This window comes from Portunus trituberculatus, chromosome 10 (assembly GCF_017591435.1).
Source record: "Portunus trituberculatus isolate SZX2019 chromosome 10, ASM1759143v1, whole genome shotgun sequence".
NCBI lineage: Eukaryota > Metazoa > Arthropoda > Malacostraca > Decapoda > Portunidae > Portunus > Portunus trituberculatus.
Window position 1 is genome coordinate 11170335 of NC_059264.1, and position 12500 is coordinate 11182834.

General features: G+C 38.8%; 2 protein-coding genes across 5 annotated transcripts in view; one reads left to right on the forward strand and one right to left on the reverse strand.

Annotated features, from left to right (window-relative positions):
* The window catches only part of LOC123501781 (fructosamine-3-kinase-like), an 8765-nt gene extending 2009 nt beyond the window's left edge, over nucleotides 1-6756 (forward strand). The window contains exons 1-8 of one of the 4 annotated variants that reach the window (XM_045250801.1): nucleotides 352-382; nucleotides 913-1061; nucleotides 1823-2007; nucleotides 2905-3070; nucleotides 3865-3915; nucleotides 4716-4857; nucleotides 5279-5456; nucleotides 5755-6756. In XM_045250801.1, the coding sequence (XP_045106736.1) occupies nucleotides 921-1061; nucleotides 1823-2007; nucleotides 2905-3070; nucleotides 3865-3915; nucleotides 4716-4857; nucleotides 5279-5456; nucleotides 5755-5818 (927 nt within the window). In that variant the 5' untranslated portion in view covers nucleotides 352-382; nucleotides 913-920 and the 3' untranslated portion in view covers nucleotides 5819-6756. Of the gene's footprint in view, nucleotides 1-351; nucleotides 512-912; nucleotides 1062-1822; nucleotides 2008-2904; nucleotides 3071-3864; nucleotides 3916-4715; nucleotides 4858-5278; nucleotides 5457-5754 lie in introns of those variants that run through there. The other 3 variants (XM_045250800.1, XM_045250799.1, XM_045250798.1) reach the window with 3 other exon arrangements.
* A 2642-nt stretch (nucleotides 6757-9398) lies between these two features.
* Nucleotides 9399-11945, reverse strand: LOC123502036 (cuticle protein 19.8-like). The gene is made up of 3 exons (XM_045251190.1): nucleotides 11934-11945; nucleotides 10194-10277; nucleotides 9399-9875 (listed from the first exon to the last, which is right to left on the reverse strand). Exons 1-3 carry the CDS (start codon nucleotides 11943-11945, stop codon nucleotides 9606-9608), a joined length of 366 nt encoding a protein of 121 aa, XP_045107125.1. The 3' UTR covers nucleotides 9399-9605.
* Nucleotides 11946-12500: the final 555 nt, after the last annotated feature.

The window sequence follows — 12500 nt, forward strand, 5'->3', positions numbered from 1 at the left end:
AGAAATAAGTTATCGACTAAGACACTGGAATCAATAATTAAAACATACGAGAGATTTCCATCAAATTTTGCCCTGACCCCTTCTCTGTGTAAGCGGTATTCAAGTGCAAGAACAAGGTACTTCTCAAAATACTCGGATAAAGATGAAAATGCTATGTTCGTTGAAGCACAAGAATCTTCATAATCATCATCAACCTGCTAAGCATGTAAGTAAACATTTTTTTTCTTTTTTGCATGTGTAGTCTTTATTTCAGTATATAATCACGATTTGTGAGCGTAGGGTAATGTAGGGGAAAATCACCTTGGCTGTAGGGAAAATTAGTCATGGAAGCGTGGCAACACTGGGTTACAGTCACAGTGAAGCGAGGCGTTGTGTCGGGCGGGTGAGTGGTTCAGGCGGTGCTGGTGCATATGACGTTCAACTGATACAGCTATTAGTCCTCCTCCTCATGATCAGGATGATCATCATCATCATTAATCATCCATTTATTTTTACTACTATTACTATGACGGTGAGATGAAAAAGTATTATTATTATTGTATAGTATATTATAATAGAAGAAGTAGTAGTAGTAGTAGTAGTAGTAGTAGTAGTAGTGATAATAATAGTTATGATGATGATGGTGAAGATGATGATAATGATGATGATGATGATGATAACAATGTTAATGATATAATAATAATAATAATAATAATGATAATAATAATAATAATAATAATAATAATAATAATAATAATAATAATAATGAGAAAGAAAAAAAAAGGAAAAGCAGCAGCAGCAGCAGCAGCAGCGACAACGACAACAGTAACAACAACAACAGTAACATTAATTCCCACAAAACACCGCACATGAAACCTGCCAAGCTGCGATCAGACCACCGCTGCACCGCCGCTTATGTGTCTCTGTTGGCAGGCCAGGAGATGGTGGCCGCCGTCAGGGAGGTGCTGGGGAGGAAGGTGCTGCTCGGAACCGGAGAGCGGGGCGGGGGACTCATTAGTGAGGGCGAGGTGTTCCTGACTGACACAGGGAAGGTGTTTATCAAGTGGAACAGGAGAGAGAAGGTAAGAGGAAGCAAGGCAGGAGAGGAGAATGAGAGAAGTGAGGGGATCAGTTGGTTCTCTCTCTCTCTCTCTCTCTCTCTCTCTCTCTCTCTCTCTCTCTCTCTCTCTCTCTCTCTCTCTCTCTCTCTCTCTCTCTCTCTCTCTCTCTCTCTCTCTCTCTCTCTCTCTCTCTCTCTCATTTAACTTACGCCAAAAAAATGGAAATTGCAAAGCTTCAGCCTCCTTTCGTAAGCAATACTCCTCATCGTCTGCATGTATATGTTAACTTGGAGTCATTCTCCTTTGTACGATTCTAACAGTCATATACTTCCATAAATGTACACCATAATCTTGAAATCTAACCAGCTGAAACTAGAATTTTGACATTACTTTTAGGTACTTGTACTTTCATAGCCCCTTACCACTTAAAGCTCTCTATCAAATCGATCACTTAATCTACGAACGCCTCTGTACATTTAGTGGAAATTCCTCTCAGACTCCTCAATTTACAGCTCTGCTACAAGAAGAAACCATGAACCGAACTCCTTTTTAACATTCTTGCTACTATTTGTCTCATTTCTCCTCAATTGCAAACCACACACGGGCGTCTTTTCTTGGGCTGTGGATTCACTTCTTAAGCTGATGGGCTTTGAGATAGGAGGTACCCCCAAAAAGTATCCCCTTTAGCCCATAAATTCCCGTGAAAAGCCCACATGGTATAAATAATACTACACTGGAGAGAAATACTGCAAAACTTACTATCTTTATTCCTTAACTCTCAGGCGCTGGACATGTACAAGGGTGAGTGGGCAGGTCTGGAGCAACTCAGGGCTACTGGCGAGGTGCGGGTGCCGGAGCCCCTCGCCGCGGTGGGCCTTCCTGGGAGCGGTGCGGCGCTAGTGCTGGAGTACCTGCCCATGCGTGATCTACATCACCACTCCCTCACACTCGCCCGCCAGCTGGCCAGGTGAGGAGGGGAGTGTTACTCCAAGCACAGTGACAACAGTGCATAGATTGTTAAGAGCTTGCTAGTAAGGAAGTACGTCCAGTGTTTTTTCTTCTCTATTATTTTTCTTTCTGAGTTAGCGATCTTTATAAGTATTGGTTGACACACGGGTGTTATAGCCAAGTTTCTGTGCCTGGAGTTGATTTCTTGCAAACATGGAAAAAAAAAAAAAAAAAAAAAAAAATATATATATATATATATATATATATATATATATATATATATATATATATATATATATATATATATATATATATATATATAGTCGAAGATAACGAGAAAGAGAAAATATCCCCGAAATAATGCCGCAAGAATACATATCACGGAAAATAATTACTTTTTGATGTAAAGGGGCCGACATGGTGCAGTGGAACCATGCGTGCTTTGGGGTCCGAGGGGTCTCCAAGCGCACGGGTTCGAATCCTGTCCACGGTCCGAGTGTAGGATGGGCTTCCTCACTCGGGGCAACGGTTTCCTAGCGGGTGGGCTTTGAGATAGGAGGTACCCTAAAAAGTATCCCCTTTAGCCCAGAAATTCCTATGAAAAGCCCACATGGTATATATATAAAAAAAAAAAAGGCAACTACATTAGAAAAAAAAATAACACTAGAAAAATAAAAGAAAACGGTTTGCCTATGTAGACATCTTGAACCAACCAAGAAAAAGGTCAGAATTAATTGCATATAACTCTAGTTTTATATAAACCCACAAAAAAGTAAATAGAAATAGATAAAGTTAATAATCAATGAAAATGATGAAATAGATAAGTAAAGTAAAATGAAAAAAAAAAACATTAACAAAAACATTAACTAAAGAAAAATAGAAAAATAAGTATATGAAGTGAGATGTCATACTCAAGCCCTCCAAGACTGCACCTCCAGAACCCCTTGGCCAGTACTCACCCGGGCGGCAGTCGCGTGGGGCAGGGGGACGCGTGCTCCACCTTCGTGCCTCACTTCGGCTTCCACTCCCCTACGCCCTGCGGCTACATCCTGCAGGACAACACTTGGTGCGACGACTGGCAGGTGCGTCCTGTAGGGAAAAAGAAGCAAGAGTGTTAGATTGCCCTGTTCATTACCGTGTGTTGATCCTTTTCATATGTAACAAATACTCATGATTAGGGAAGAATATATGAAAAATGAGAGAGAGAGAGAGAGAGAGAGAGAGAGAGAGAGAGAGAGAGAGAGAGAGAGAGAGAGAGAGAGCCCACTAAGCTGTCAATCTTCACACAGTACAGCCAAATGGATTATGCAAAGCCGGATGATAAGATAATAACTCTTGAGGCATTATGCTGCTTTCCTTTGTAACAGTTACTTGAGTATAGAGGCCTAGTGGGCATGGACAGATAGTGTTAAATAGTGCCGGTGTGTCTTGTTTATTAGAATACTCTGTTCATATTCGTGTTTGGCTAATTTTCACTGCTTTGATCGTCTTTTTGGTATCAATGAGAGGAGTATACAGATATTACATAGTTATTTAAGTAGAAGACCGGCCAAGGGCAACAAAAACTAGTAAAAAATGCCCAGTTCCAAGATAAAAAAAAAAAAAAAAACGGGGTAAATGTCCTGAAACCTTCCTTTTCATTGAGTTACAATCATAGGTAGATGGAAAGACAAAACCCGGCAGGAAGCTACAGAGTTTGGTATAGAACACACACACACACACACACACACACACACACACACACACACACACACACACACACACACACACACACACACACACACACACACACACACACACACACACACACACACACACACACACACACACACACACACACACGTGAACTAATTTATATATATAATTAATTTTCCAGACATTTTTCAGCAGAAAGCTTCAGCAGCAGATTTCCATGATCGAGACAGAGGCAAGTAGTAGTAGTAGTAGTAGTAGAAGAAGTAGTAGCAGTAGTAGCAGTTGTAGTAGTAAAAGTAGTAGAGGTGGTGGTACTACTAGTAGTAGTAGTAGTAGTAGTAGTAGTAGTAGTAGTGTAATTGTAGTTGTAGTAGTAGTAGTAGTAGTAGTAGTAGTAGTAGTAGTAGTAGTAGTAGTAGTAGTAGTAGTAAAAGGAAAAGAAGAAATTTAAACGTAACTAGAGGTATTAACTTAAAACTTCTCTTAAGAACCTACAATATTTACTTAATTGAAAACCTTGAATACAAATTCGTGAAAATATATAACGCCCCTCCACACACCTCTACCGCTGTCGTGGTAGAGATAGCGGTGTCTATTATATCTCAAAGGTCCTTGGACCAAAGTGTCTGGCTCAAGGCCATGACGTTTTTAGATTTTTGGGAGAAGCTGGCCTTCTCCCAAAGCTGTGATTTTTATTTGATTATAATATATGTATTTTAATGTTTTATGTATATTATTGTAGCTTTTTGTTTTTAATTACCATTAATTTTATCGTTTTCACTTGTTTTAGCTATTTTATGCATTTTATTTAAGTTTATTATATGTATTTTTAATGTTATATTGAATTTTATTGTAGTTTTAGTATTTTTTGTTACCTTTGATTTTATCTTTTTTAATTTCCTTTAGTTTAAAAGTAAAATATCGTAGCGGCGCCATATGACCGTTGATGTTGCGGCGCCTAATATTAAAATCCATCCATCCATCCATCCCCTCCACACACACACACACACACACACACACACACACACACAGTACGGAGACCGCGAGGTGTTGGAGCTGTGGTCGAGGCTTCAGACACAAATGCCTCGCTTCTTCGCGGGCGTGAAGGTGCTTCCGTCGCTCCTGCATGGCGACCTGTGGATAGGAAACTCGGCAGAGACACCGCAAGGCCCAGGTGAGACGGCCGCACACACAATCACACGAATTATCGCACACATGCCCAATAGCAATCTTAAGTCTATTAAATTTTCTCTGTCCATCTCTTTTTTTTTTTTTTTCTTCTAATTTTTCGGTCTTTGTTTTTCAGTCGTAGTTTAGTTTCTTAAGTCGTATGTTGAGTTGTGAGAGTGTCATAATCAGTTGGTAAATCGAATTTCAGATGTATACATTATTCCAGCGCACAAGAGAATCATACGTCACGCATCATTATAATTACCACTATATTCTCCTCCTAGTCCAGTCAGGATTGTCAAAAATATCTTAAATGCAAAACAAACTTACTAGTCGACAATTGGCGAAGACTGAGAGGGTTAAGTGACTGTATTCCTTCCCCCAACAGTCTTTGATCCAGTACTCGTCTGTTCCTTATCCCGCAGTTCTCTTTGATCCTGGAGTTTTCTACGGCCACCACGAATACGAGAGCGCCGTGTCACCCCTTGTCCCGCCTGGCTTCGGGGAGAGTTTCTGGGCCGAGTACCACGCCGCCATACCCAAAGCTCCGGGCTGGGCGGCGAGACAAAAGCTGTATAGGCTGTTCCACAAATTCAACCAGTGGTGAGGTGGTCGGGGAAACACGGCTCAAAGGCTTGATTGTTTGCTATGTGTAATGCTAATGGTTTCCTTCAGCTTCTCTTTTTGTGTTATGTTTTCTGGGAATTCTTAAGATCTTTCTCCGATGTTTGCTCTAACTGTAGCTACAATTCCGATTTTAGTAAAGATAAATGAAAATGAAAAAAAAATATAAGGCATTAGCACACTAGTATTGTTTTCATTGGTTCTATTTATGCTGTTCTTGTTCCTTGTGCTGTAACTGCGTGATAAAACTAATATCTATCTCTGTACTGTGCTGCAGGAACCACTTCGGCCTTCAGTATCAGTCAGCCTGCGTTAAGCTGATGAGAGAATTGTGTGGATGAGGCATCAACACTACTACTAACACAAGACAGGGCGACACTCATAGGATCGTCAACTGAAGGAAAACACGCGAAAGAAGACACTTAACAGAAGATCCATTAAGAAATTTAAATCCTCGCTTGCTACGAAACTCAATATCAAGATCAACAAGAAGACAAATACTCACCATGTGGCTCAAAATCTATATAGGTGAGACTCAAAGGATCGACACGAGTCAGCAGAAGATCAACAAAGAGCAGAACACAATAAATAGGATTCTCATGAAGAAGGTCAACGTCAACAATGATCGTGAAACTTAAAAGGTCAACAGAATATCAATAAATGGCATAGTGCAATCAACAGGAGGTCGAGTAGGAGGATTAACATGAGGGTAAATGCGGGGACGAACAGTGACCGATCTTAAACACCCTCCTCTCTTCCACCTTCGTCTTAACACTGCCACTCTGTGCCTTGTGGGCTTGTTCTTTTAGTGTCGATTATTGCTTGACTTTCACGTAAACCTCGATATTTATGGTTTCAGGGGACAGGCACACACACACACACACACACACACACACACACACACACACACACACACACACACACACACACACACACACACAAAGGAATATATGTAAAAATCAAACGGACATCACAGACAGGAAAAAAAAGGTCAGATACAAGAAAAGTACATTGAAGAAAAGAAAATTATAGCAAAACCAGCCAAGGAAAAAAAAAAAAAAGAAATACTTATCTGATGTACAAATTTAGTGTACTCTTAATACTGTAACTCAAAGCAGACCACTCCATGTGTAACTTCAAACTAAGGCAAACTTAGAAGACAATTAACCAGAACATTGAAATAGTGCAGCAACTGACAGGGAAGCTTGGATGTCTTTGTGTCTATAAGTGTTGTTGCTGAGTGGCTCACTAAAGGTACCATCATGGCCAAGAGTTTGTTCACATTATGTATTTTTTCCTCTAAACTTCGTCTCAATAGTAAGTCCTCCGATATGCAGCCTGTCACCTTACAATTCCTGCGAGGTGAAAGGCTGCAAGGAGACCACAAGACGCAGAACTGAAGGAGGAAGTTAAACACAGTGGAAATGAAAGCGTTAGGTTCTAAAACTTCTGGTTGAAACTACATCTTGAATTGAAGAGCCACCGTCATCAGAAAATGCTGAATACTATAAAAGGAAATCCTGTGGCGCACTTTGATAATAGTCACGGGGAATCGAATCCTGGACTCGAGCATTTTAACCTCTCAGTACCATGACGCGTTTTCATATTCATTCTGGTTATTATTTGATGATTTTATACAGTTCCAGAAACTTATTTGAGGGTTGAAATAGTGAATATTCTGGCCATTAATCTTCTGACCTCCATAGACCCTTCCTAATGTATATAAAATCGTCTTATCATACCTAAAAACTCACGGTAAAGAAGAGTCCCAGTACTAAAGGGGTTAAGTCCAGGATGTCAACCAATAGGTGCGCTCATTTACTTAAGCAGGTTGGTGGAACTTCTGACAGTATCAAATATGTATTAAGTAAGTATTAAGTAAAGGAGCGAAAACTTTATGAGATTGTAGTGCTGGTTGACTATAAGCAAATTAAGTGAGTATGTACGAGGATCTTATTGACTGATGGACTATAACTATTAAAAAAAATATTATTATTATTATTATTATTATTATTATTATTATTATTATTATTATTATTATTATTATTATTATTATTACTACTACTACTACTACTACTACTACTACTACTATAATTATTTTGTTCTTTTCTTCTTCACTACTACAACTTCTGCTACTATTATTATTGTGAATACTACTATTACAGCTTTTATTAATATTGCTTTTGCTAATACTGATATTACTAACACTATCAGTACTTCCACCACCACCACCACCAGCATCACTTGACCAATAGTTGCTCGTACAGAAAACGGAAAAGAGCAGATTCTTCAGTATACGTCGCTAATCTTGCTCTCCGTTTTCTTTCACTAAGCACTAATTGAACGCGGTCACCCTCTCAATGTTAAAACAATTTCAGACTTCTTGCATCATCATCGTCATTACCATCACCACCACCACCATCACTATTACCACTACTATCACCACCACCAACACCACTACCACTACCACTACCACCATCATAACCACCACTACTACCACCACCACCACCAGCAACTTCATCGTCTGCAGGGTGGAAGTAAGCATATTCGAATTAATTCCTTCATATCCGTGATTCGAAGAGTCTTACAATGGTAGGAAGAGGTGAACATATATTTCAAAAGATTTTTCCTACTCTCAATCTTTCCTCTTGATAGATTTCAGATTTTTCAGCTTCATTCTTTTTCTCTCTGCTACAGGACGTTTTACAGTCTGGTCTTCTCGGATTTCCCTCGGTTTTCAGTTTGGCTAATATTCAGCTTCCCCAGTATTCCTTATCCCTTCAATACTGGGACACATTTTTACCTTGAGGTTTGTGCAGGATTAGACCATCTTATTGACATTAGGAAGGGTCTATGGACGACAGAAGATTAATGGTCTAACTCTTCACTAATTTGATCTCCTACATAAGTTTCTGAAGCTGTTTAAAATCACCAAATAGTTGCCAGAATGAATATGAAAACGCGGCACGGTACTGAAAGGGTTAATGGCAATTGTTTCAGTGGCATGCTTCTTTTCTTCTCTCGTGCTTCCCGATACAGATGTGTTTTTTGTTGCTTTCCTCCAATTTTACAGGGCATCTTAGTCCGCTTTTTTTTTATTTTACTTCAGCTTTCTTTTTTTTCTATTTACCTTTCTTTCCTCGAATTATATAAGATATTCAGGTCAATTTCAACTTTTGTTTCTGGTCTCAAAAGATGACTCGGCCACCCCTCTCTTCCTTCAACAGTTAATGTAAGAGTAAAACAATGTCTATCATGCAACAAGTTTTCTTGAATGGGAACACTTTACAAAACAAGAATCACAAAATAAAATGATTATCAACAATCTAAAAAGACTTGTTTGCACATTCACAAAGATGAGAGCAAAGGCGGCCAAGTTTCAAGTAGGAAGAAGGTGTAGATTTTGGATTTGTCACATCAAAGATGTTTCTTTTGGTCTTCACATGTGTTTTGGTCGTCAAAAGTTATTTTGGCCTCACTGAACTGGTCATCAAAGGATATTGGTTCTTTATTGGGCTTGCCTCAAAGGCTACGAAAGGTTTGTTTGGCTTACTGTCAAAGGGTACTGGGCCTTTACTGGGCTTGCTGTCATTAGGTATTGGAGGTGGGACTAGGCCTAAGAGAACTGAGCTTGCCCGTCATACTGCACAGTTGTTGAGTAGTCAGAGCTTCCATCCACGTTGTACATAGTCTGTCATCGGCCATCGGGGAGGTCAGCGTGGTGCGGAGCTAACTGTATCATTCACAATACGCTTCTCTCTATTGGTGTTGGTGTTTTTCTGCATACTCCTGGTCACTGCACAGGTGCTTTGGTATCGCTTGTGCTATACAGTCATGAATTACACAACGTGCTACATTGTTACATTAAGCGTAACTTTCATTAGTTTTGTTTCTTTGGAGGGAGAAATACTCAAATCCAGATTATTGTGCACACATTTTCTTTAATGAAGAGACTTAACAAAACAAAAACAACAAAAGAACATAGAAAGTGTCAACAACATCAACAGACTTGTACATTTACAGAGACGAGAGAGGGTGGCCACAGTTCATATGCGAAAGAGGCAAATTTGAAATGGATCACCTTATTAGAGTGCCATCTGGTCTTCAGAATGAATAATTACGTGGCTTTTAAGCATACTGGGGCCTTGCTTGAGCAGCCGGCTGTGAATACTGGGGCTGGGCCTGAGGGAACTGGGCATTCCCGGCATACTGCACATTAGCTAAGAAGCCGGAGTCTCCGCTAACAGAGTACTCTACAGTCTGTGTTCGGCCGTCAGGGAGAACCACGGAGTAGGAGCCATCTGTGTTATCCCCTTGGCGATTCTCTCCGTGCCCGAAGTTGTTGCCAAATTCGTCGTTCACGCCGTAGTTGTAGCTGTACTGGGCGGGGCTGCTCGGCTTTGGGGAGGGAAAGGTGAGGTGACAGTGTGGTCGTGTGGGATGAGTTTTTTTTAATGTTTTTGGAGTTTGATTGAATAATGATCGACGACATGAGATTGTAAAGAAGTACGCAGATGAAGAATCGGAATGTTAAGACAGGAACAAAGAAATGTGTGAGGTTTGAGTCGGATGTATAGGATGGATTGCAGAAATCTTTGGAAAGATGGAATAGAACAAGAAAGGTTGCGAAAATTCGGAGGAAAAATGATTAAACGATTGTGGAGTTTTGTCTCTCTCTCTCTCTCTCTCTCTCTCTCTCTCTCTCTCTCTCTCTCTCTCATTACTCTGGTAACCCTGGGGGAAGGAGGAGGCTGGCGCTGCGACCATCACCATCACCACCGCCACCACCACTGCGCTGACCTGCAACAAGGTACAGACACGTCACGTCATGTCTTTCTGTTCAGTGACTTACCTCGCTCACTGAGACACATGATTGAGGCAAGACAAGATAGTCTTATCTCACAGTATTTATTAAACTATCTATTATACGAACAATAAACATGCTCATTTTTTCTATTCGATTGATATTACTTCCAACACCTCTATAAATGTGTTTTATGTTAACCTACTATTGCAATCTCTAACATTTTTAATCAGAATGTATTATTATCAAGAACGCCATAACTTTCTGGGTGTCTGTCTGTCTGTCTATCTGTCTCGCTTTTCTATACAAGTACAAGTTTTGCAATAAAATTAATACCGTTCAATGCAAATGGTGAATAACACAGTAAACAAATTTAAGTATGGAGATTTTAAACTTAGCCCCTCTATTGAGAAAAGGAGTGTGTCTAGTGAACAGTTCCCTCATAATCTGTCTTTCTTGCTCCAAATCTCTTATTTTGATTCAGCATTGCATCTTTCTCGTGCTGACTTTCCATACTGATAGAACTCTCTTCAAGCTGTTGTCTGTTCAGTTATCAGAATATTAAGGTTACTCCAAATCAGTGTAGGTTGGACGGTGCCTGCCTGGTGTCTCAATGTTGGTCAATTTCGTTGATGAAGTGGAAATTAGAAGTCAAGAACCTTACATTCTATTCCACTGTGTTTTGTGTTCTTCACTGAATCAAAAGGTTTAGCAAATTTCTGCCAAAACAGAAATTTGCTAAACCTTATGACAAAACCAATCTCAGGGTTTTTAGTTTTGATGACTTGATATTGAAGGAAGAGTCAAAAAATAATATAAATGAGTGCTAAATACTGCAAACTCATCTGACCACAACTATATATGTTAGATAAACTGTGACCAATCTGTCTTTTCATATAGCATCAACTTACTTGCAAAAGATTATCACAATGTTTAATTAAGTGAGCCAGCGAAGAGTTGGAGGGGAATTGATAACGGTGTCTAAGTGGCATAAACGATAGAGCAAAGATGATGTAGGCAAGATCCTTATGACAATATGTGACTAGAAGTAAAGTAAACTTGATAAGGTTAAACTCCATAAAAATGTCAGATGACGGAAATGGACATATATATATATATATATATATATATATATATATATATATATATATATATATATATATATATATATATATATATATATATATATATATATATATATATATATATATATATATATATATATATATATATATATATATATATATATATATATATATATATATATATATATATATATATATATATATATATATATATATATATATATATATATATATATATATATATATATATATATATATATATATATATATATATATATATATATATATATACAGACAGACAGACAGACAGACAGACAGACAGACAGACAGATATATACACAGACAGATAGATAGATGGATGGAGAGATAGACGGAGAGAAAAATACATGATAGATACATAATTGATAGATACATATATAGATAGAAAGACAGATAGATAGATAGATACATACATACATAGATACATATATACATAAATAGATAGATAAATAGATATATAGATGAATAGATAGATAGATATGAATACAGTCTTCACACAAAGACTACCACTTGCTGGAGCTTTGTTACCTGATGAACCATGCTGAAGGTGCCTGACGCTGCTCTGACAGACTGACTGACTGACTGACTGCTGCCTTGCTTGCTGGCTGGCTCGCTGCTGCCTTATGCATCCCACACTCTGCGTGCCTTTATATATATTCCCGTCGAAGTGACGTGTCTCTGAACCAGTGCGTGAGTATGAGTTTGTGTAATAGTAGGGAATAAAAAAAAAAAAAAAAAACTAATTGTCTTGTGGCGCTGGGGGGATACGAGGAAGTCGAGATACCTAGTTACACGTGGCAGCTTTCTTTCTTCGTGGTTTTCTTCAATACGAGTATACAAAATTCATATGACCCGGATAGTTATAGAAAACAATGCTGTTGTGCTGATTTCACGGAGCTATAAGCATAACTATTCGAACATTGATTCACAATAGGCGGTTGTGCTCAAGTTCACTGTTTTCAAACGCTGCCCTAGATTCACCAGGATTTACATGTAATTCATTGTATATAAAATGCCTTAGAAGTTTTACTCTTGTTTCCTTATAGTTTGTTGTATTCAAACACTGCTTTAGAAGTTTTCAGTTGAGTCTACTCC

Coding starts and splice junctions, on each gene's coding strand:
- LOC123502036 (XM_045251190.1), bottom strand. Junction 9,876..10,193: donor AGGGTTACCAGAGTAATGAG/AGAGAGAGAGAG, acceptor CCCTCCCCAAAG/CCGAGCAGCCCCGCCCAGTA.